The following is a 23,970-nucleotide window of genomic DNA, read 5'->3' as shown; positions in this document are numbered from 1 at the left end:
TCCCATCTTTCCCTCTTATTTGTTTCTAAGAAGTAAGTGAACGCTCCACAACACTCACTTTGTCCTATCTTGCCAATAATTTACTGAGTCTATAGGGACAGCTGTCTTTTGGGGTGCATAAAAGCTCCCTTGCCATAAGGCACAAATTTATAAGTTGCTAACTTACACTCATCCCAAAGGCTCCCTAACCATTCCACAAACTATATCCAAGGACTGATTCACCCACCCGTAAAACAAAGCCACCTTGGGGGTGGAAAGTGGCAGCTGCTTAACAGCCAGAGAGGCCATTTATAGATCCAATACCCAAATAACACTGCAGGGGAACTGAAAAAAAAGATGTAATTACCCAAACTACAATCTGGTCAGGACACTGGGATTTAATGATTGTCCCATCACTTAAAATATTGGAAGATTTCTTGAGTTTTTCCAGATTCAATCTCAGCTGGGCAGCATATGGAAATATATATATATTTAAACTCATTAAGCAACTGGGCCATCTCCTACCAGTGGGATGAGAACCAATGACGTGCTCACCTTGAAAACAACCCCTGCGTAGTATGTGAGGAAAGACCTACTACAGATCAGGCACCAATTCTAACCCAGGGGAAGCTAGAAACAATAGTTCTCAGATTGGCAGTTCTTACAGCAACCAAGAAAACATTACTGAGAAGCTTGGAAACCCAACTGAAAGGTTAACCCCCCCCCACCCCACAGACTTTATTAATCAAGTTTCTGAGGGCATCTTTCGAATGCTAACTGGGAATAGAGAAAGAGAAGCTTTGTTTTTTTAACAGCCCAAATGTTTACAAGGTTTTCTACAATACAATTCAAGGAGGTAAAACTCAGTCCATTCGTTACTTGATCTGACAGAGGAAGGCTCTCAATACTTCTTCCTATAACTTAACAGTCAAATCCTGCTGACGCTACAGACTTCAGACAACGTCCAAAGCAAGTGGATCCTTGGAACTGAAAATCAGCAGTAGGCTGACCTTGAGATGCCATCAAATGAAAACAACAGTAGAAAGAACAGGCCACTGTCTCTTGGCACAATTTTTGAAAAGTCCTAGTTATCACCTTCCCAAAAGTAGACTGTCTTAAGTAATAATAAGGACCATCTGATTACCAAGAACAGCCTATGCATTAGCAACAGTTGAGGAAAAGGCAAGGTGGCTAAAATCAAGGATTTGAGTTCTAGATCCTCGACTTATTGTGACAAGTTAGGCACGTTAATAAACCTAAGCTCCATTTTCTCATCTGTAAAATGGGGAAAAATGTTTTCTTCCTTGGGGTTGCTATGAGACTTAAATCAAGTAAAATCCTTAGCACAGTATCTGGCATATGATAAGGGCTCGATTATTGGTAGCTATATTTTTTTTCCTTTGACATTTTTATCACAGTCAAAGGAAGATCTGTAGGGAAAAAAGAGAGAAAGAAAAAGAGAAGGAACAACTTACAACCAGACATAATAAACAATTTTGTAATTTCTGGGAAACATCATGTTCAGGGCAGCAGTTGGGGGCTGGGTCACTTCATCTCAGAAGACCTGGCCAACCCAGAAGGCCAAGATCTTAATGCTGTGAAAATTTCTATTCTGTCAGACACTGATTTTCCTTAACACTATATACCTGTTGTGGTCATGTTTTAAAACTCAAGGCAATCTACTTTTCATCAGCAAGACAGGATTACACACTCAGTCAGCCTTCACAGAATCACTCTAATAGGGTCCAGCCTTTACTTGATCTAAACCATACTTAACAAATTTCATTGCTCTTCCCTAGACCTTTTTTTTTTTTTGGCCTCCTCTATCTCTTGAGATGAAATTACTAAAATGGAATGCATTATTTGAAGTGAGCAAGAACTACTTCCATTCCTTAAGTCCAACACCTAATCTCTCTTCTCTGTGTTTAGCTGGACACCAAGCCTCTCTGGTGCTCTCTGCACCTTTCTGGAAAGGTTACAACTTACCCCACTGGTCATGGGATCGATTGTGGTGGTAACTAGAATGTTGTTCCCCCTAGCACACCCTCTTGTATTTTGCATAAAACTTCACCAGCTTTTGGTTTTGCTATGTTCATCTGGAATTCCTCATGCTCCTATCAAAAACCTTCCTGCTCCATGGTCACCAGGTTTCCTTAATGGTTTCTGGTGATTGACTTATATCAAAAGCTGCAAAGCCCAGATAAATTATGCCTACCAGCTTGCCCTCACCTACTGTATTAATTCTTCTGGGGTTTCTGACAGACTAGAGATGCATACCCCACTCAAGAAATATGATTTTCTCCAGTTCCTTGGCCATGTCCAATTTTTCAGGCTGACATTTCAGAAAGTCTTACTGGGCTGAACTAGGGCTCAGTTCACATTTAGAGAAGCCAAGCCATTGCCTCAGAGTGGCCTACATCCAGCAGAATGTTCCAAAAATATTCATTACTGATGATGGCTCTTTCCTTTCACACATAACTCGCTTTAACTACCTTCAGCATTTTTCCTCAGCTATTTTTCCTGCTGTTGTAATAAGGCCCCAGAGGCTATTACACATGACAGAGATCAAAATGGCTACCATGCCTGCCCTTCCAGAGCACCAGCAAAACAGGTGTTGGTGATAAATTACTTATTTATTAGTAGCTCTGTACACCATTTGTCAGTTCCTCCAAGACAATGAAAGCGATCAACTCCTGGGATTTATAACACGTTAACATTGCTCCACATATTCCAGTCCCTCTTTAAGTATTCCTTTCTCACAGCCAGCCTTTCTTTCATATCCCTATTTATAAGAATAAGCTCCATATTTTATGTTACCCATCACTTTTGACCTGGCTAGTAATCATATCAAAAATCACTAAGTGAAGATCCAGAAGCTCAAAAATGAAAACATTCCCTCCAGCTGGCCCATTTCTCATAGTATTGCTACTTATTAAATGAAGAAAGTCAAGTTGCCTCAATGCAGCTCCTGACTTCTGGGTTCAGTAAAGTACTCCTAGTGTCCAGGACCCAGTGCCAAGTGCTCCCTATTCCTACAAAGCAATCCCCAGTGAGGTCCCTGGTCTTCCCTAAGTGGCCCCCTTCTTTTTCTGTGTATTCTACCTTTTGAGGGGAATCAAGTAGATGCACCAATCCAAGTATAAATCTCTGAGTTCACCTCTTTATCTCAAAACCTATAAATCTATCCCTGACTAATTCAGAGGCAAAAAGAACTCCAGAATTAATATGGATAAGGCTCTGTCTTCAACTCCCATCAAAATCAGAAAGAGCCCCCAAACCAACAGTTGATATTTATACAAGTGGATTGATTGCATTGCAGAAATCCAATATATAAGTCCAATATTTCAAAATAGATGCATTAGGTCAGTGGTTCCCAATCCTGGCTGATCATCACGTTCAAAAGGAGATATTAAAAAAAAAAGAAAGATATCTAGGTCTCACCCCCTAAGAGATTCTGATTTGGTGTGTAAAGAGTAAGGCCCAGGGACTTTCCTGACGGTCCAGTGGTTAAGACTCTGTGCTTCCACTGCAGGGGGCATGGGTTCGACCCCTGGTCAGGGACCTAAGATCCCACATGCCACACAGCACAGACAAATAAGTAAATAAATAAATAATATAAAGAGTAAGGCCCAGAAATATCTTCTTTTTAAAAAGTAACTACTGAGGGACTTGCTTGGTGGCGCAGTGGCTGGCTGCCTGCCTGCCAATGCAGGGGACACGAGTTCGATCCCTAGTCCGGGAAGATCCCACATGCCGCGGAGCAACTAAGCCCACAAGCCACGACTACTGAAGCCCGCGAGCCACAACTACTGAAGCCTGCACACCTAGAGCCCATGCTCCACAGCAAGAGAAGCCACCGCAACAAAGAGTAGCCCCTGCACACCGCAACTAGAAAAGCCTGCACGCCACAATGAAGATCCCGTGTGCCGTAACTAAGACATGACGCAGCCAAATAAATAAATAAATATTTTTTAAAAGATAACTAGGTGATTCTAATGACAAGCTGGGTTTGGGAACCATTACATTAAGAGAGATTTACTCACTTTTTTAGAAGTTACACCACAGGATTCCTTTAAACAGCTATATCCTCTACCGCAGGCATCTAACATAGGACTTCTAGAATTGGTTTATCAAAATTAATCTATAAACCATTTACCAAGAACATGTCTTCTACATTAAGCAAAATCCTCTAGGAGTGGCCACATTTAGGAAGATTGTAGAAAGGTAACAGCTCTCCATTAAGGGACCCACTTACCTCATATTTTCTGTAGTTCACCAGCAAAGCCAAGAGGACTACGGCATCATACCCATGTTCCCTACGACTTGGCGGGTGGGAGAGTATCTGTAACCAGAACCAGAAATGGTGAGAGTGCTTGAGGAGGTGGTTTACCCAAAAAAGAAAGAGGTGACAAGGGAACTGACCTACCTGTAAAATTGCTTCAAATATGCTGTTGATCATTACATACTCCAGGATAGTGTTCTGGCTGATGTTATCTGTCACCTGAATATAATAAAAGGCTATTTAAAGTCTATACTAAGACACTCTGATATCTCATGTATATCTCCTCACCTAGTATCTAAGAGAAACAGAAATATTAAAACATTCTACTAGATACTTAGCAGATCTTAAAGTACTCCCAAAGCCACCTGAGCCTGAATAGACAAGACACTAGAAGGGTAAGAAATTAGCAAATTAAAACTTCCTAAATCTTTGAACTTCTCCTTGTTTCTCTCATACCCTCACAAAAGCATTTGCCTAACAGTTTCTTGGGTTTCATTCCCCAGATGCACAGGAAGAACTTCATGATCCAGAAGTCTTCAAGCAGTGGCAGGGAAAGGAAACCACCTGAAGTAAATGAATAATACCCTACCCTCCTCCCACTAGAAGGTACAGGCCAGCTTCCAGCTATAAAATCAAAGTCAGAACAAATAAAAATATTCAGAATCACAAAAACTGTTTCCAAATGAGACCTGATGAAGGGCAAAATCTAACAATCCAGACTGGTACAGGTTAAAAATGTCAGCAGTTGCTCCAAAGAGCAACTTCTAGGAAGTGAAAACCCATACAAATAACTTCCTTCTACACAAACACAACAGAGTGATGTAATGGCCCAGTAGAGATTTTTTTTCTCTTTTCCTTTCTAACTTTGGGCTCAAGAATTCAAATTTGCCCCTGCTGTCAATTTACACCCTTGACAAAGAAACATATAGGTAAGTTACTTACAGTCACTAAGCAGAGGAGAAGTTTCAGACATAAGCTCTTTAGACTTTCAGAACCTTCTGCACAAAGCAATGAATCCAAACTCTCCATCAAGTTCTGAGAAAGAGAACCATTAAGTATTAAACCATATCAAAGAACATCTCCACCATGTCTTTGTCAAACTCAGGGTTACGTTATGTAGGGTAATGTGAATAAAATAAAATGAAGCAACCATATCATTCCCTTAGGCCTAGGCCTTGCAAGACTAGACATAAAAAAGGAAGACTTCTAACTAAGTCTAGCTATTTTGGGAAAAATGCCTTAGAACAACCATACAGAAAAATAAAGAATTTACTATTCCAGTAAATGAATGTTTGCAGCCTATCACCCTCATATAAACCTTCAGATTAGAATGAAATTTTTTAAAAGATTAATAACAGTTAAATAATATACAAATTAAAAACAATAAATAATAAACTAAATAAAATTAAATTCTATTAAACAAATTTTAAATAATAAATTAAACAAATGATTAAGTTAAAGGTTAATAATAATGGTTAAACAGCTAGATATGTTTCACTATTTGATAAGAAAGCATATCACTTGATGCAGGCACACTGAACAAACAACAGAGAGATAACATCACTACTAGCTGTTCACTGGCCATATGCACTATCCAACAAAGCTAGCTCATATCCATCCTGGTCGCTTCTACTAGACAATGTGATTAGAGTTTAACACTTGTACTAACAACCAACTGTTTTATCCATTGTAGTCAAAAGATGAAACCTTTAGATACTACAAGGAAGAAAAAAAGAAATATTTTACATTAAATAAAAGAGGAAAATGAATGGAGAATAAGGAGTTAGCGGGACATCCCTGGTGGTTCAGTGGTAAAGAATCCACCTTACAATGCAGGGGACGCTGGTTCGATCCCTGGTCAGGGAACTAATACCCCACGTGCCATGGGGCAACTAAGCCTGCACGCCACAACTACTGAGCTCTCGCACCTCAGTGAGAGAGCCCGCGTGCCGCAAACTACAGAGCCCACGCGCTCTGGAGCCTGCGCGCCACAACTAGAGAGAGAAAACCCGCAGGCCACAACTAGAGAGAAGCCTGTGCACCGCAATGAAAGATCCCACATGCTTCAACGAAGATCCCGTATGCTGCAACTGAGACCCAACACAGCCAAAAATAAATTAAATAAATAAATAAATAATAAATAAATCTTAAAAAAAAAGGATTTAGCGTGCTGGAAGGTCAAGTGAAGGTTCAAAATAAGCTACTTCAGGTCAATTCAACAAATATGTAGTAAGAGTCTACTATACGCTAAATATTGTGCTTTCAAAGAAAATAAGAAAAAAATAAGACAATGACCCTTGCTCTCAAGGTGTTTTTAGTCTAACAGGAGAGAAAAACAAATAAACAGTTTAATGGTTACTATGACAGTAATATATATGGAGGAAGGGAATTAGCTCAGAAGTTACCTATTCCAGGACTCCTCAGGGACAGGCTGTATTTTGAAAAATCAGTAGGAATTAATTAAAACTTGAGGAGGAAAGGAATTCTAGACAGGCATTAGCATGATCAAAGACACATGAAGAATGAAATGGCCCTTGGACATGCAGTTTGTTATTATAGAAGTATAAAGAGTGAGGCACAGTGATGAGAGATGCGATTTGAGAAATAAATAGAAAGAAGATCATAAAAGTTTTATACAGCTAATGAGGGAGCTTGGTCTTTATCCTTTTAGTGATAGGAAACTAATGAAGGGTTTTAAGCAAGAAAGATTTGAGTGTTAAGTTACATCACTCTGCTGTCAGCGTGGATGACAGATTTAAAGATGGTAAGGCTGGAGAGAGGGAGACAAAAGAAGACTAACCTATCAATTTTCTGAGGAGGGTTGCCATGTCTTATTTACCTCTGTATGCCCGATGCCTGGCACAGAGGAGCATAACAAATGTTTGTCAAAAGAATGAAGGCATCACTGCAATAGTTCAGGGATAATGGGGACTTTGGCAGTAGAGGAAAAATAGAAAAAAACAGATATGAGAAGTATGAGCTGAGGTAAAATTAGCTGAACATGGTGATAGTCTGGATATGAAAGATGAGGGATAGAAAAGAGTCAAGGGTGACTCTCAGGTCTTTGGCTTGGGGAACTGGGAAGACAGGTATCCCCATTCTGACACAGAATGAATGAGGAAGAACAGAAGTATAGAAAACAATGAGTTCCATTTTGGATATGCCAAACAAGAGGTACTTAGGTATGTGTAAGTGGGTATATTCAGCAAGTGCTTAAAGAGAACAGGTCTGAGACTCAGGAGGAATTAAGGCTAAAGATAGAGACTTAGTAATCAGCAGTATATAGACAGTAGTGAAAACTGTAAGAATGAAAAAGATATTAGGGATTTTACTATATATATATATATATATATATATATATATATATATATATATATATATATATATATAGACTGTAAAAGGTTAGAATTAAAAACTAACTCCAGGGCTTCCCTGGTGGCGCAATGGTTGAGAATCTGCCTGCTAATGCAGGGGACACGGGTTCGAGCCCTGGTCTGGGAGGATCTCACATGCCGCGGAGCAACTAGGCCTGTGAGCCACAACTACTGAGCCTGCGCATCTGGAGCCTGTGCTCCGCAACAAGAGAGGCTGTGAGAGTGAGAGGCCCGCGCACCACGATGAAGACTGGCCCCCGCTTGCCACAACTAGAGAAAGCCCTCACACAGAAACGAAGACCCAACACAGCAAAAATAAATTAATAAAATTAATAAACTCCTACCCCCAACATCTTTTAAAAAAAAAAAAAAAGGAACTGACTCCAGGTACTAAATCTTTGTGTATTCCTAATTGCATATTCGTAACGTTTTTATTTTAATAAATTTATTTATTTTATTTATTTATTTGTGGCTGCGTTGGGTCTTCATTGCTGCACATGGGCTTTCTCTAGTTGCAGTGAGTGGGGGCTACTCTTCATTGCAGTGCATGGGCTTCTCATTGCAGTGGTTTCTCTTGTTGTGGAGCACAAGCTCTAGGCATGCAGGCTTCAGTAGTTGTGGCTCACAGGCTCTAGAGCGCAGGCTCAGTAGTTGTGGTGCACAGGCTTAGCTGCTCCGCGGCATGTGGGATCTTCCTGGACCAGGGACCGAACCCGTGTCCCCTGCGTTGGCAGGCAGATTCTTAACCACTGCGCCACCAGGGAAGTCCCACATATTTGTAACTTTTAAAAAATAAACTAATCACTATAAGGATTCTTTGGCATACAGATTTCTTTATTTTAAATGTAGTGAATGAGAGAAGACAGGTTCTTCAAAGTTCATATTATGAACAACATTCGTTCAAGATAGTGACAAATACTGCAAATCAGATATTTGATAAGGCACTTGTATCCAAAATATATAAAGAACTCTTACAACTCAACAATAAAAAGACAAATAATTCAATGTACAAACAGGCAAAGGATTTGAATAGACATTTCATACACACACACACACACACACATACACATACCCACATTGCTGGGGAAAATGTAAAATGGTACTGCCACTTTGGAAAACAGTTTGGAATTTCCTCAAAATGTAAACATAGAATTACCGTATGAGGGACTTCCCTGGTGGTGCAGTGGTTCAGAATCTGCCCACCAATGCAGGGCAGACGGGTTCAAGCCCTACTCCAGGAAGATCCCACAGGCCGCGGAGCAACTAAGCCCATGTGCCACAACTACTGAGCCTGTGCTCTAGAGCCCACAAGCCACAACTACTGAAGCCCGTGTGCCCTACAGCCCACACGCTGCAACTACTGAGCCCATGAGCTGCAACTACTGAGCCCATGTGCTGCAACTACTGAAGCCTGCATGCCTAGAACCCAAGCTCCACAACAAGAGAAGCCACCACAATGAGAAGCCTGCGCGCCGCAACAGAGTAGCCCCCGCTGGCCGCAACTAGAGAAAGCCAGCGCACAGCAACAAAAACCCAATGCAGCCAAAAATAAATTTAAAAGAATAAAAATTCAATCATCTATGTCTGAGTCCAAATCTTCTAGTGCATCTAACTGTCTGCAGATGATCCATGAACAGCTGTCAGAAGCAGACATCCACAGGCACATCTACAGCTTATGTCTCACCTTCATGCACAGCTCCGCCTTGTCAAAGCCCATCAGCATGTTGATAATGTCAAACCCAGAGGTAGACTTATTTTTTTGATGGACTCCTCGAATGAGTGCACACAAGGTCTGCAGAGATGAGAGAAAGAATTCTTTCTAGAAAGGAAGTCTCAAAATGCAAAGGGCATTGGATCAGTAGCTTCACACTGCAACCTCAGAACCTTCTCCTTACACAGCTGACATTCAACTGCTCTATTCTCTGAGCTCCAAAACACAGTCTGGGTCTTAATATGTGCAAAATCCAGAAATGAAAAGAGGAACAGCAACTGAAACTGTTGTCATCCTCTTTTTTTTATTTTCTGGCCATCCACTTTTTAAAAATTACACTGCAGACAAAGACTGGAAGGTGATATTCAAAAATAAGAAACAGGGGGCTTCCCTGGCGGTGCAGTGGTTGCGAGTCCGCCTGCCGATGCAGGGGACACGGGTTTGTGCCCCGGTACGGGAAGATCCCACATGCCGCGGAATGGCTGGGCCCGTGAGCCATGGCCGCTGAGCCTGCATGTCCAGAGCCTGTGCTCCGCAATGGGAGAGGCCACAGCAGTGAGAGGCCCGCGTACCGCAAAAAAATAAAAATAAAAAACAGTTCTTGAGTTTGAATCATGGGATTGGTGGAGCTTTCCTTTATTTAACATTAGTTTTAGAATTTACATAATAGTTTACCATTTTTAATAACTATAGAGGTCCCTATATGATAACAACCAATCAACTCAAATCTTAAAAATTCATTACAATCCCCATCCACTACTTACTAGCTGTGTGAGCCTGGACAAATTAGTTAACTTTTCAGTGCCTTATTTTTCTCAGCTATAAAATGGGAATGATAATAGCATTAACTTCATAGGGATGTTGTGATGGCTATGTGAATTAATACTGTAAGGCACTTAGAATACTCCCTGGAACTTTGTTAAAGTTCCTGGAATAGTGCCTGGAACTTAACTTTGTTACAGCTCAATAAATATCAGGTATTATAATAAATGTACTATATTTTTATGGGTCACCAAGTGGCTTAATGTCAATTTATTTTCACTGGACTAAAATCAGTTTATAATTCATGCCCCCACAGTAAGCCACTATAATTACAGGAAGTACAATTTCCAACTTTCATTTCAACTTTCAATTAATGAGTCACTACAACTGTGATGCTCGAAATGTAGAATTTACTGTCCAAGGGTTAACAAAGCTACAGGATAAACATGGTCCTTCTCTCTGGGGCATCAACTCAAGAGGTAATTTCTACATTTTACAGATGAGAAAACTGGGGCTCACAAAGTGATCTGTCCAACTTGTAAGTTAGAAACTTAAACCCAATCTACCAAAAGTTCCAACAAAATCCTTTATGCTGTCATCAGTTCTTCATATTCTAAGCTTGTCAATCACTACCCTAAATACTCAGCCCAATCTAGGCTACACTGGAGCTACTAGACTATAAACTCTAGAAATTTTGCCCATCATTCATTCAAAAAAATTTACTTCTAGAATGCTATTTGCCAGGCACTGTTCTACACACTAGGAACAAAGTATTGAATAATACTGTCTTTGCCCTCAAGAAGCCTATAATGTATCCCACCAGCTCAATGCTTAGCACGTAACAGTAATTCAAGAAATAATGAATGTAGTTCAAGAATAATGAATATTCCTCACGATCATGCCACTTAGCATTAAGAATAGTGATTCTTAGGGCTTCCCTGGTGGCGCAGTGGTTGAGAGTCCGCCTGCCGATGCAGGGGACACGGGTTCATGCCCCGGTCCGGGAAGATCCCACATGCTGCGGAGCGGCTAGGCCTATGAGCCATGGCCGCGGAGGCTGCGCGTCCGGAGCCTGCGCTCCGCAACAGGAGAGGCCACAACAGTGAGAGGCCCGCGTACCGCAAAAAAAAAAAAAAAAAAAAGAATAATGATTCTTAATGTTTTTAGAGTTGCAGACCTTTTTGAGAATCTGACAAAAGCCCTCTCTCCAAAAAAAATGTTCATATACACATAACGTACATTTACACATAAAATATTACATGTAACTTCAGGGAGTCAAGGACCTTCTGAAACCTCACATTAAGAAAATACTGTTTATTTAATTAAGAAAGTCTTCTGATTTTTGCTGTAGACTAATCAACCTTGCCAGAGTTTCCTCTCTCTCTCTTCCTGTCCTCAAGTAATAATAAAAATTCTGTCAAACAATCCTCCTTGGCATTAGATCAAATTATAAAATGGACAAGATAACTACTATAGGCGTCAATTTGTTTAACCAGGAAGATGGCTAAACAAACATGGCATAGATGTTTGATTACTTAAAGAAATAAAGAAAAAACAAAGAAAGCAAGCCTCAAACCTAAGGGCAATTTTAGGTTCCTCAAGTTCCAATAGATGTATTACAATTTCTTTCTCCTATTAACAAGACTTCCCCAGTCTCCCAGCCTTGTACCTGCAATGCATTGACCACTCGAATTGGATGCTCCTCTCCCAGAGCCTGGATGCAGTGTTGAAATAAGCAATTAATATTTTCCTTGATCTTCATTAACTCCTCACCATCAAGAGATTCCAGCTTGCCTTCTAGGTACTCTAAATTCACCTAACGAGGAAACAATAAGGGCCTGAGTGCATTTTTACTGCAGCACCTAGAACACATGTGAAGGCAATCTCAGTTACCAGGAAAATCCACAGGTGCCACCAAGTCTTACCTTCATAAGGAAGAGCTCCTCCCAAAATCGAGGACTGCACTTACTAGGGTCCTCTGTCTGAAACCGGAAGATAAGTATATTCAATACCCCCAGCTAACACCAAAGCATTAAGAACACATTTGAAAGGGTCACTACACATAATCAACCTTACCTTTCACAATTAACTTTGAAAATGCTTGGTCATTCCAAACAGCTATAATGGGGAACAAGTTTTTTGGGTTCTTTTCCCAAATGGAAGACATTGTGCATGGATATATATTCCCTGCACCAAAAGTTAAATGGCTCAAAGAACCTCCCTCAAATCTTTCTCTTCTTAGCAAGAAAAGAACCTAGCCATCTGAGTCAGTTAGTCATATTATGATATATCCCCATTGTATTTGTATGGTACTCAGTTTTCAAAGCCCATTCACATACATGAAATACAATGGCCCAGTGAGCCAGGTAGGGTAGATATTATCATTATCCTCCTTTTAGGAAATAGAGTCCACAAGACTTACACAAGTGCAGGAGCCAGAACCCAGATCATCTAAGTAATACTGCCATGATTTTTACAACATCCTGCTTCTACTTGCCCTCCCGTATGCATTTAGTCCTCTGTACAGAGCCTGTAATATTCTCTTTTCTTACTTCAAATTGGTCCATAATTAGCAAAATTACGGTGCTAAAATCCAAATTTTCTTAGCAATAATCTTCAAACAGAAATTCTAGGAAGTTAGAGGCTTCTGGTTAGTGAGTGAAATAAGAAAAAGAGAACCCTTACTTCACAGGAAAGCTAATGACATAAAACCAGTATGTCAATTGCCTGCTATCACCTTACCTTAAATTGACCTTTTAAAATTACTACCAAGAACTAATGTCTTCATTAGATAAGAACTTCTGATCAAATAAGAAGATATTATCCTAGGAATCTCCTCTGGCTTTTTAATTGAGAATGACATAAAGAAGCAACATTTCTGGCCTTCTAATAAGGTTCTCATTTAGTGAATTCTTTCTATCCCTTTCTCTCAAGTCCTGCTCCCCAAGAGGGGCCACACATTGACCCTCACACTTCTGTAATATCATTTTGTTGTTTATATATGAAACAGGGAATTCATGGAGCTGGCATTTCCCATGCTCAAAGCTCTCTCAAGCAGGAGTCATATGTATACCAAGCTTATTACTTAACATAGAAAGAGCCCTAATAGGATCCTAATAACCGCTCATTTTCTCTGTATAGCCACCTATACTGCCCTGGGCAATTCTGTATTAACTGTCGGCATGTCAAACTTTGTCTCTAAGACTTGCCAAGAATTAGATGTTTTACTTGATCAAGTTATTTATCCAAGGCCATGTGGCAAAACTGAACAAGTAAGAACTCTGGAGTCAGACACTAGGGTTCAAATCACAGCTCCTTCACTTTCTAGCTGTGACTGCCAGTTTTCTCATTATCATGCTCTTTTACATGGCACATGTAAAAACATAGCCTTCTTGCAGCATTCTTGTCAGAATTAGAGCTAATGTATTTGGTGATGCATTTAGAACAATGTCAGGCACATAGTAGGAACTCAAGAATCTCCCTCAAATTCTTCTCTTCTTAGCGAGAAGTGAACCTAGCCATCTGAATCAATTAGTCATATTATGATGCATCCCCATTGTATTTGTATGTTGCTCAGTTTTCAAAGCCCATCCACATACATGAAATACAATGGCCCAGTGAGCCAGGTAGGGTAAATATTATCATTATCCTCCTTCTAGGAAAGAGAGTCCACAAGATTTACACAAGATATGGTTAACTCCTTTTACAAGTATTACATGTTTTGAATGTTTACATGTACTACTAATGACCAGGATTTCAGAAGTCAAGTACATCTGCAGGGTTTCTAATCACTCTAACCTTCCCTGATAGGGTACATTTTACAACACAGGCTTGGACCATGGTCAATAAGCAGTTCTGAAGACCCAAAGAAATCCCCTAATCTAATTGCTAATAATTCCTCAGTCTTCTCATAGAATTGGAAGATGAGATAGTCTAACTAGGCAATTGTTCTGTCCACTAACAACTTGAGATGGAACATAATAGTGCATCTTTTTAAAATATCTGAATTAGATAGAATTCTAGAGTCAAAAGGAAATTCAAGGGACATCTAGGATAGAAAGGTCCTTATGTCAAATCATAAGGGGACTTCCCTGACGGGCCGGTGGTTAAGACTCCACGTTTCAACTGCAGGGGGCACAGGTTCAATCCTTGGCCAGGGAACTTAAGATCCCACATGCCACGAGGCACAGCCAAAAAAAAAAAAAAAAAAATCATAAGGAAGAAAAGTCTTATAGATATCAGAAGTTTCCTGAGCCTTCCTCCCTCCTTTCAATTGTTTTACCCAGCTCAAGGCAACAGTCTATAAGAACAACATAATAACAATCTATATTAATTAACACATGATCATAATTTCTACCATGAGAGAGCTCACCCTCACCCTTGTTCTCTCTCTTTCTCCCTCTGAAGAACTAGAAGGTAGCAGGCAGAGGTGAGGTTATTTCTCATTTTGGAACAAGAAACTAAGGAGTCAACCTGTGCCCAATGTCAGGGCTCCAGGCCTTACCATGAAGATCTCATCATACATCAGCACCACTTTTTCCTTCAGTGGTTTTTTGTAGGCTGAAGATTTCCTGAGCAAACCCCCTCGTTTCTCTACCTGTGCCATGGTTAGAGAATCTGTGAAAAGAAAGCCACAGTTAGTGCTAGAAATGCTCTCTAAGATGTTGGAGAATCTACTGAAATACCTCTCAATGGGAAATTTTTTAGGAAGAAGAAATGATAAACAACCATGCTATAGGTTTTGTGCATCTGTCCAACGCCCCCTTCTCTAACCAGGTAATTTCAAGGTTTAAATCATTACTTGGCTTACAGCACAACACATTTTACATCCTTAAAACATGCCAGTGGACAAGACTTAAAGAAGATGCAAAACCAAGCAGGAAAGTGTAACTAGCTCCATCTGTAATAAGTCTGGCCACATATCTGACGCTGATGGAAGGAAGGCTGCAAAGCACACGCTGCCCACAGACTGATGATGAAGTTAAATTTCAAGTATTGATCGAGCTTAGGACCATTAAGACAGGAAGTGTGCTGCAGACTGACGAGCTCCATTGATTTCCCCAAAGTAAGCAGGTCCTCCTCACTGCAAAGTACTTGCCCTTCACTGCCTCATAAATCACACTGCACTTGACCATCTTCAGAAATTCCTCTGGAAAGAGACCCAAGGCAGAAAACAGCAGTTAAAAGACCAAAAGTTAAATTTAATTTCAAAATAACCAAAAATAACAATATATTCCTTTCAAGTTTCTATTTTTAATATTTATTTATTTGGCTCCACTGCGTGTTAGTTGCAGCACACAGATCTTCATTGCAGCATGCGGGCTCTTTTAGTTGTGGCATGCATGCGGGATCTAGTTCCCTGACCAGGGATGGAACCCGGGCCCCTTGCATTGGGAGCTCACAGTCTAAACCACTGGACCACCAGGGAAGTCCCTCAAATTTAATTATACATATATTTGTAACACTGTACTGCAGATCAAACTTCAGAGTATTTTTTTAATTCTATATAAAAGCAGTTCCATGAACCATGCTCAAATTTTCCCATCTTGCTTCAAGGAATTCTCAATTTTTTTCAAATGAGAACTTGAAACCCCACAGGTCTCCATGTGGATTTACACATATTCTCTCACTTCCCAGATTCTTTCTATTGTTGACAAAATTCCTCTCTTTCTCTTAAATCCTAGGCTCTAGTTGTGAAACTTAATCTCACCCAGTAGCAAGTATGGATGGTAGTGAGGAGACGGATTTCACTTCCAGACAAATCCAACACAGCAAAAAATTAATTTTGTTCAATGATGTTTGGAAAATATATACTACCTTGCAAATCAAAATTTTGTTTAAGGAAGAGATGCATCCAATAGCATAAAAGACTGTATCTCAAACATCATCTATCTCTAATACATATAGCCAAAAAGGAGATTCACTTTTGAGCACTAAAAGCACAGAAAATTTCAACTGGATGTTAAGCATCCTTAGCACAGAGACTATATCTTACACTTTCTCCATAAGCACGTGGCTCATGGTAAATGCTCAGAGTATGCTTATCACTGACTGATTCTACATGGTGGAGACCTGAGAAGTCCTAGGTCTGACCTAAAATTTTAGTTAGATCTGTCTCTATCAAAGCCTCACTAAGCCCTCAAATTCCTTTACGATCCAGAGAAAACTGAAGGAAAAAATAACAACAAAAAAAGAGAAGATTCTTTCAGGCAATTTATACTATATTGATCATGGCTTTGCCTTAAAGCATGAAATACAGCCTCCATTCAAAACATTCTTGTGTCTTTTAAATAGGTTGTCAAGAGGAAGATGTCCTTATCGGGGGAAAATAAATTGGAAATCAAGAGGATCCTATTAAAATAAATCAAAAGCAATGCAATTCTAAGCTTAGTGGATACAGACCTTTCATGTGCTCAGCTTCAACCAGTTGATTAACAAGAATAGTGGGAACCACAAGTCCCTGGATGTTAAAAGCAAATGTTTACAAACATCTCCCTCTGAGGATTTATAATTAAGTTACTGCTAATCAATGTCCAGCCCAAATCTAATAAACTCACTTTCTCTATTTCAGAATCAATACTTTCTAATAAGCAAAAGGGAATAGGAGAGGCAGGAAAAACAATTTCAACCCGAAGTACCAAATTTCCTAAGAAATTAAATTGTTTTCATCACTCTCCTTCCATTTGGAACAGGGGGAAATTCAACCAAGGGCCTCAACACATTACTCTCCGTCATCATCACAGGCACCTGGAATTTACCACCCAAGCTGTCTGAAGTGTGACTGGAAACTGACAACATAAAGTCTCCTCCTTCTGCCAGCACTTCTACCCATTAAGCACAGCAAAGAAGGGTGTTTCTAGGGTAATAGATTGGAAGAAGTGTAGAACTCTTACAAAAGTCTTTCTGGGGTCTCAGAAATTAAGCTTGTGCTTCCAAATTTGAAAGTAAAATATCTGACTGGTAAAGCAGTAAACTGGAATACATCAGTAATGTGAGTGTAATCTGTTTATATCCTCCCAGTGTTTCTTTCCTCTTTCACAATCCTCCCCTGCTGTAGAGAGAACAAGTACCATCTGAGGAGCAGCAAGACCTAATGGAACAAACAACCGGCAGAACTGAGACTAGAACACAGCTCTCCCAACCAACTAGATGACACTGAGTAAATCATTGTGCTTCTCAGTTTCCTCACAAGTAAAACTAGGGGACTGGACTAGACATATCATCTAATGATTCTCTTAGCATCCCTGAAATACCACAAACACATAGGAAACACCTAAATATTATAAAGCACTAGTTTAGGCACTAAGGTGTTACAAAGAGGAAACTACAGACCGGATCCTCTAGGAGCTCACAATCTATTAGCGGAGACAGGCACAGAATAACCCACAGCACAAGGCAAATCATGAGAAATAGAGTAAAAGTACAAAGAAAATGCTATGGGACTACAAGGAAGAGAAAAAAGCATTCTATGAGTACGCTATGACCTCTGTTGATCTAGGCTTTTAAATCCTTCTAGCGAAGAAGTAAACACAGCAAAGCCACGGCAATCCCACAGAAATGTCATCTTAGACATTAACACAGTTTCTCAGAAATAAGACATACAGTAGACAAAGTATAAAAAAGAATTAGGCAACTTTTCAATACTACTTTCACCTACCACCAAACTTAGGAATGGCTTCAAATCCCCCAAACTCAATGGTAAATCAATGAAGTCTTTCATTCCTAAACCTCAGGGACTGCTGGTCCCATGACCTGCAGCACAACTTCTCTCTGAAAGACCAAAGTCATACAACTTTTTAAGAACTATATCTTAAAGCAATCCAGCCACACACTTCTTAAATGCACATCAGTTCACATCCCTACAGGATAAAATAATCAAATATCAAAAACCTAAAGCCAAACACTTCCAATGGCTTACAAGCAAGGAATGCTAGTTACACTTAACTAATTATTCATTTATTTTACTGTCTTCTTGAGCACAACACATGCCAACTCTAGTATCAGAAAATTAATCTAATAGAAATTCACTCTGATTTCCAGAGTTACCAGTTAATCTATCAAAAGTCTTGGTATTGTATCTATGTGAGATGATGGAGGTTAACTAAATCTGTTGAGGTAATCATTTCCCCAAATACATAAATCAAACCATTATGCTGTATACCTTAAATATATACAGTAATGTCTGTCAACTATTTCTCAATAAAACTGGAAAAAAATCTAAAAAAAAAGTCTTTGGTTTTAGTCCCAATTCTTATACACTTATTCTATAACCTTAAGTTTCCTTTCCCTTCCTGGCTTGAATTTGCCAATCTGTAAAAAGAAGCCATGCCAAGGATGTGCAGAAAAGGGAACCCTTGTACACTGCTGGTAGGAATGTAAATTGGTACAGCCACTATGGAAAACAGTATGGAGGTTCCCCAAATATTAAAAATAAAACTACCAGGGCTTCCCTGGTGGCACAGTGGTTAAGAATCCGCCTGCCAATGCAGGGGACAGGCACTTGAGCCCTGGTCCGGGAAGATCCCACATGCCACGGAGCAACTAAGCCCATGCACCACAACTACTGAGCCTGCGCTCCAGAGCCCACGTGCCACAACTACTGAAGCCCATGAGCCTAGAGCCCATGCTCTGCAACAAGAGAAGCCACTGCAATGAGAAGCCCATGCACTGCAATGAAGAGTAGCCCCCCGCTCACCACAACTAGAGAAAGCCTGTGCACAGCAACAAAGACCCAATGCAGCCAAAAATAAATAAGTAAAATAAATTTATTGAAAAAAAAATTATATGTGGAATCTAAAAAAAGTCAAACACATAGAAATGGAGTAGATTAGATTGGTGGTTGCCAGGGGATGGGGGATGGGGCAAATCGAGAGATGTTGGTCAAAGGGTACAAACTTCCAGTTATAAGACGAATAAGTTCTGGGGATCTAACATACAACCCAGTGACTATAGTTAACAATACTGTATTGTATATCTGAAAGTTGCTATGATTAAATCTTAAATGTTCTCACCACAAAAAACGAAAAAAAGTGACTATGTGAGGGAATGGATGTGTTAACTAACTTCATCATGGTAATCATTTCACAATATATATGTGTATCAAATCATCGTATTGCATATCTTAAAATTATACAATGTTATATGTAAATTATATTTCGATAAATGGGGGGAGGGCATGGAACAGTTCTCTGTAGGCTTTCAATGCAATGGTCTGGAGTTCTAGGCTCATAGTTGTAATGGACTATTAGCAAGTATCACCCTCACACTTCACTGTCCAGGGACGCTCCAAAACACTAGTGTAGGTAGATGCTAAGGTAAACAACCCAAAACATTTCAACCAGTATATAAGAAAAGAAAAAGGAGAAGAGAAAGAAAAGAAGAAGGGGAAAGAAGGAAAATTAATAAAAATAAATGTGCCCATCATCTAGGAAGAAAAAAACATGCACAGATCAGGTGTTCATTCAACAAACATTGATCACCTAAGCATTAGGGATACAGCAGTGAACAAGCAGACAAGATCCCTGCTCTCAGAGTTTTCATTCTAGTAGAGGAAGAAAGACAAGTTAAGTTGAGACAATGATAAGTATCTTGAAGACAAATTGTCTAGGGGTACTACAACAGATTGCAGATTAAAGGCCTCTATGGGAAGTGATATGTGGACTGAGATCAGAATAACAGAAAGAAAACAGCCATGTGAAAATCTTGGGAAAAGTGTTCAGACAGAGGCAATGGCAAGTGCAAAGGCTCCAAGATTTGAACACACTTGGCATGTTCAAGAAACAGAAATGCCGGAGTGCCTATAGTACAAACATTCCCTTTTTGAAAGGTTTTTGTAAAACTTATTCAAGTGGGGCTTCCCTGGTGGCGCAGTGGTTAAGAATCCACCTGCCAAGGCAGGGTTCGAGCCCTAGTCCGGGAAGATCCCACATGCCGTGGAGCAACTAAGCCCTTGCGCCACAACTACTGAGACTGTGCTCTAGAGCCTGCAAGCCACAACTACTGAGCCTGCGTGCCACAACTACTGAAGCCCGCATGCCTAGAGCCCATGCTCCGCAACAAGAGAAGCCACCACAACGAAGAGCAGCCCCAGCTTGCCACAACTAGAGAAAGCCTGTGCACAGCAACAAAGATCCAACGCAGGAAGGAAGGAAGGGAGGGAGGGAGGGAGGAAGGAAGGGAGGGAGGGAGGGAGGGAGGAAGGAAGGGAGGGAGGGAGTACAAACTAATGATTTCATTTATGTGAAACTCAAAAAGGCAAAATTAGTCTACGGTGACAGACATCCGAATAGTGGTTACCCTGGGTGGGGAGATGAGTGGGAAGGAGCACAAGGAAGCCTTCTGAGGTGCCAGAAACGTGGTTTATCTTGACCTGAGTGGAAGTCACACAAATATGTACATGTGTAAAAGAATTATCAAGTCATACACTTCACATTATGTACACTGTTCCTCAACCTAAAATAATGCATGTGCTCATATACGTATATGAAAATTTAACAATACCCATGCAGAACACTAGAACAAAGGCTAATAGGGACCCCACCTTGCACACATAGGACACTCATCTAAAATAACCACCAAAGAGTTAACACTTATTTCGTACTTGCTACATACCAAGCACTGTTCCAAGCACTTTATATACATTAATTCATTTCATCCTCACAACAAACCTATGATCCAGGAACTTTACAATAAGAAAACTAAAGCATGAAGTGGTTAAAAAACAAAAATTTAAAAATTTGCCAGGATAAGTGAAAGTAGGGACTCAAACCCAGACAGCCTGATGTTTGAGTTCAGCCTTTAACCACTGTACTATACTGAGGAGGAATGAGCAGAAGTAGAGTAACCTACACATAAACAAAGCTGAGCATCTGCAAAGAAACCGAAGAGGTTCCAGGTAAGTGAGGAGGAAACGTATATGCTCACTGACCTTAATGAACAAACTCTGGAATGTCCAGATATCTTGAGTTTCATCACTAGTTTGCCGGTAGGTAGATGTGCCACAGTAGGAAGTAAAAGATAACTGTCTGATACATGCATATGTATATAAATATTGATAACGGTAAAGTGAAAAAGAGACAAATTAATGAAATAGTAGAAAACTTCGGAAAAACTAGAGAGGAATCTGAGTTTCTATTCAAGTTGACAGATGTATTCAATATGGTAAACAGAAAACAAATTTTAACAAGGCCGAAATACACTGATATCCACTACAGGATTTAATTGATACTATTTTAACTGAGCTAAGTCAGTGCTCTGAGGATAATTCTCCACCAAAACTTCATTATGAATGGAAAGATATTGTAAAAAATGCTTTACCCCTGCAGAGCCGTGATCACATGTTTCAGAATCTCCTGGCATGCCTCCTGGAAAGGTAGACTCCTAAGCCCCCCTCCCCACTACTGAAACAGATTTTTCAAGATAAGGATTAGAGGTCTACATTTTTTTTTTTTTTTTTTTTTTGCGGTACGCGGGCCTCTCACTGTTGTGGCCTCTCCAGCTGCGGAGCACAGGCTCCAGACGCGCAGGCTCAGCAGCCACGGCTCACGGGCCCAGCCGCTCCGCGGCATGTGGGATCCCCCCGGACCGGGGCACAAACCCACGTCCCCTGCGTCGGCAGGTGGACTCCCAACCACCGCCCCACCAGGGAAGCCCAGAGGTCTACATTTTTAATAATCACTCCAGTCAGTGGTTCTCAACTGGGGCAATTCTGCCTCCCAGGGGACATTTGTCAATGCCTGGAGATATTTTTGGTTGTCACAACTGGGAGGGAAGGTACTACTAGCATCTACTGGGTAGAGGCCAGGGATGCTGCTAAACATCCTAAAGTATACAGAACAGTTAACACAACAAAGAATTATATGGCCCAATGAGTCAATAATGCCGAGGTTGAAAAACCCTGCCCCAAATAATTCTGATGCTCACTAAAGTTTGAGAAGTACTCATCTGAGCCTTAAATCAGGCCTTCAAAAGAAAGGAGCATCTGGACAGAAGATGATTTTGAGACGATGAATAAAACTTCTGCCATCTCTAGAAAAGGCACTGGAGCAATCCTTACCTACTTCCAGCTCATTCCCCCCATATTAACTCACCAACGCATCCCCTTTCCTTAGGATCTTAGCCGCAGTTTGCCCATCTGTGAAGGATCACTACAAAACACACTGACTATAGTAATCCACAATGCCTAGTGAAGGAGATGAAAACCCTGTCTGCCCAAGAGATGTGGCTGAGTCAGATATTACCATTCCACTGTCTGACAATAAGCCATTCACCCAACACACAAGAGGGGGCAATATGTTTATAAAGCCAGAAATAGCCTCCTCCAAGACTCTCCTAAAAAGAGTTCCCTAGTTCCTCTAGATGCGAGGGTTTTTTTTAAATCTTTAGGCAAAAGTTATCTGCTCCGTATGTTCTTCTGCAAGGCATCCCACACTCTCAAGGTAAACACTAGCACTATAATGCAAGGCATTTCTACCTCCAAATACCAACACTTCGTTTCTCAAACTAGCTCCTAACATGCCTCTTCCTTTCTGAAGGCCCCAAGGATTTAGCTCACTTGCTGCATTCACATACTGCTGTTCCACATGATTCCCTGCCATACCTTCTCTCAGTAGCATGGTACACAGGTTCCCTCAATTGCACCCTATAGATTGGCTCTAAAACCAGCCTATAACTCCTTTCTATTTTAATGTATTTTTACTGCTAGTCACTCCAAGTCTTTCATACCTCCAAAATGAAAATAAAGTGAGGCCTGCATTCTTGAAGCCACCTCTCTAAATTCCCTTCATAGAGAGCTCCAGGACAGGCCACCACTCTTCTGTTCTTTTACAGTTTTTTTTATCGAATTTTGTTTTATTTATTTTTTTATACAGCAGGTTCTTATTAGTTATCCATTTTATACAAATTAGTGTATACATGTCAATCCCAATTGCCCAATTCATCCCACCCCCACCCCACCACTTTTCCCCATTGGTGTCCATACGTTTGTTCTCTACATCTGTGTCTACTTCTGCCTGGCAAACTGGTTCATCTGTACCATTTTTCTAGGTTCCACATATATGCGTTAATATACAATATTTGTTTTTCTCTTTCTGACTTACTTCACTCTGTATGACAGTCTCTAGATCCATCCACGTCTCCACAAATGACAGAATTTCGTTCCTTTTTATGGCTGAGTTAATATTCCATTGTATATATGTACCACATCTTCTTTATCCATTCATCTGTCAATGGGCATTTAGGTTGCTTCCATGACTTGGCTATTGTAAATAGTGCTGCAATGAACATTGGGGTGCATGTGTCTTTTTGAATTATAACTTTCTCTGGGTATATGCCCAGTAGTGGGATTGCTGGGTCATATGGTAATTCTATTTTTAGTATTTTAAGGAACCTCCATAATGTTCTCCATAGTGGCTGTATCAATTTACATTCCCACCAACAGTGCAAGAGGGTTCCCTTTTCTCCACACCCTCTCCAGCATTTATTGTTTGTAGATTTTCTGATGATGCCCATTCTAACTGGTGTGAGGTGATAACTCATTGCAGTTTTGATTTGCATTTCTCTAATAATTAGTGATGTTGAGCAGCTTTTCATGTGCTTCCTGGCCATCTGTATGTCTTCTTTGCAGAAATGTCTATTTAGGTCTTCTGACCATTTTTTTGATTGGGTTGTTTGTTCTTTTAATATTGAGCTGCATGAGCTGTTCATATATTTTGGAGATTAATCCTTTGTCCGTTGATTCATTTGCAAATATTTTGTCCCATTCTGAGGGTTGTCTTTTCGTCTTGTTTGTAGTTTCCTTTGCTTTGCAAAAGCTTTTAAGGTTCATTAGGTCCCATTTATTTATTTTTGTTTTTATTTCCCTT

The 23,970-nt window shown here is 40.2% G+C and overlaps 1 protein-coding gene across 9 annotated transcripts in view; it reads right to left on the bottom strand.

The window, feature by feature from the left end:
- ARMH3 (armadillo like helical domain containing 3) overlaps window positions 1–23,970 on the bottom strand; it is a 173,601-nt gene that overhangs the window by 136,571 nt on the left and 13,060 nt on the right. For 3 of the 9 annotated variants that reach the window (XM_067709609.1, XM_067709608.1, XM_067709610.1), the window contains exons 1-9: window positions 20,405–20,477; window positions 15,207–15,257; window positions 14,613–14,725; window positions 12,034–12,090; window positions 11,778–11,924; window positions 9,320–9,427; window positions 5,204–5,296; window positions 4,406–4,480; window positions 4,235–4,321 (exon numbers count right to left, since the gene is read on the bottom strand). In XM_067709609.1, coding sequence (XP_067565710.1) covers window positions 4,235–4,321; window positions 4,406–4,480; window positions 5,204–5,296; window positions 9,320–9,427; window positions 11,778–11,924; window positions 12,034–12,090; window positions 14,613–14,725; window positions 15,207–15,243 — 717 coding nt within the window. In that variant the 5' untranslated portion in view covers window positions 15,244–15,257; window positions 20,405–20,477. Of the gene's footprint in view, window positions 1–4,234; window positions 4,322–4,405; window positions 4,481–5,203; window positions 5,297–9,319; window positions 9,428–11,777; window positions 11,925–12,033; window positions 12,091–14,612; window positions 14,726–15,206; window positions 15,258–20,404; window positions 20,478–23,970 lie in introns of those variants that run through there. The other 6 variants (XM_067709614.1, XM_067709613.1, XM_067709615.1 and 3 more) reach the window with 3 other exon arrangements.

The sequence above is a fragment of the Pseudorca crassidens genome, chromosome 16 (genome assembly GCF_039906515.1).
Source record: "Pseudorca crassidens isolate mPseCra1 chromosome 16, mPseCra1.hap1, whole genome shotgun sequence".
Classification (NCBI taxonomy): domain Eukaryota; kingdom Metazoa; phylum Chordata; class Mammalia; order Artiodactyla; family Delphinidae; genus Pseudorca; species Pseudorca crassidens.
This window is presented reverse-complemented; position numbering and strand designations above follow the sequence as displayed.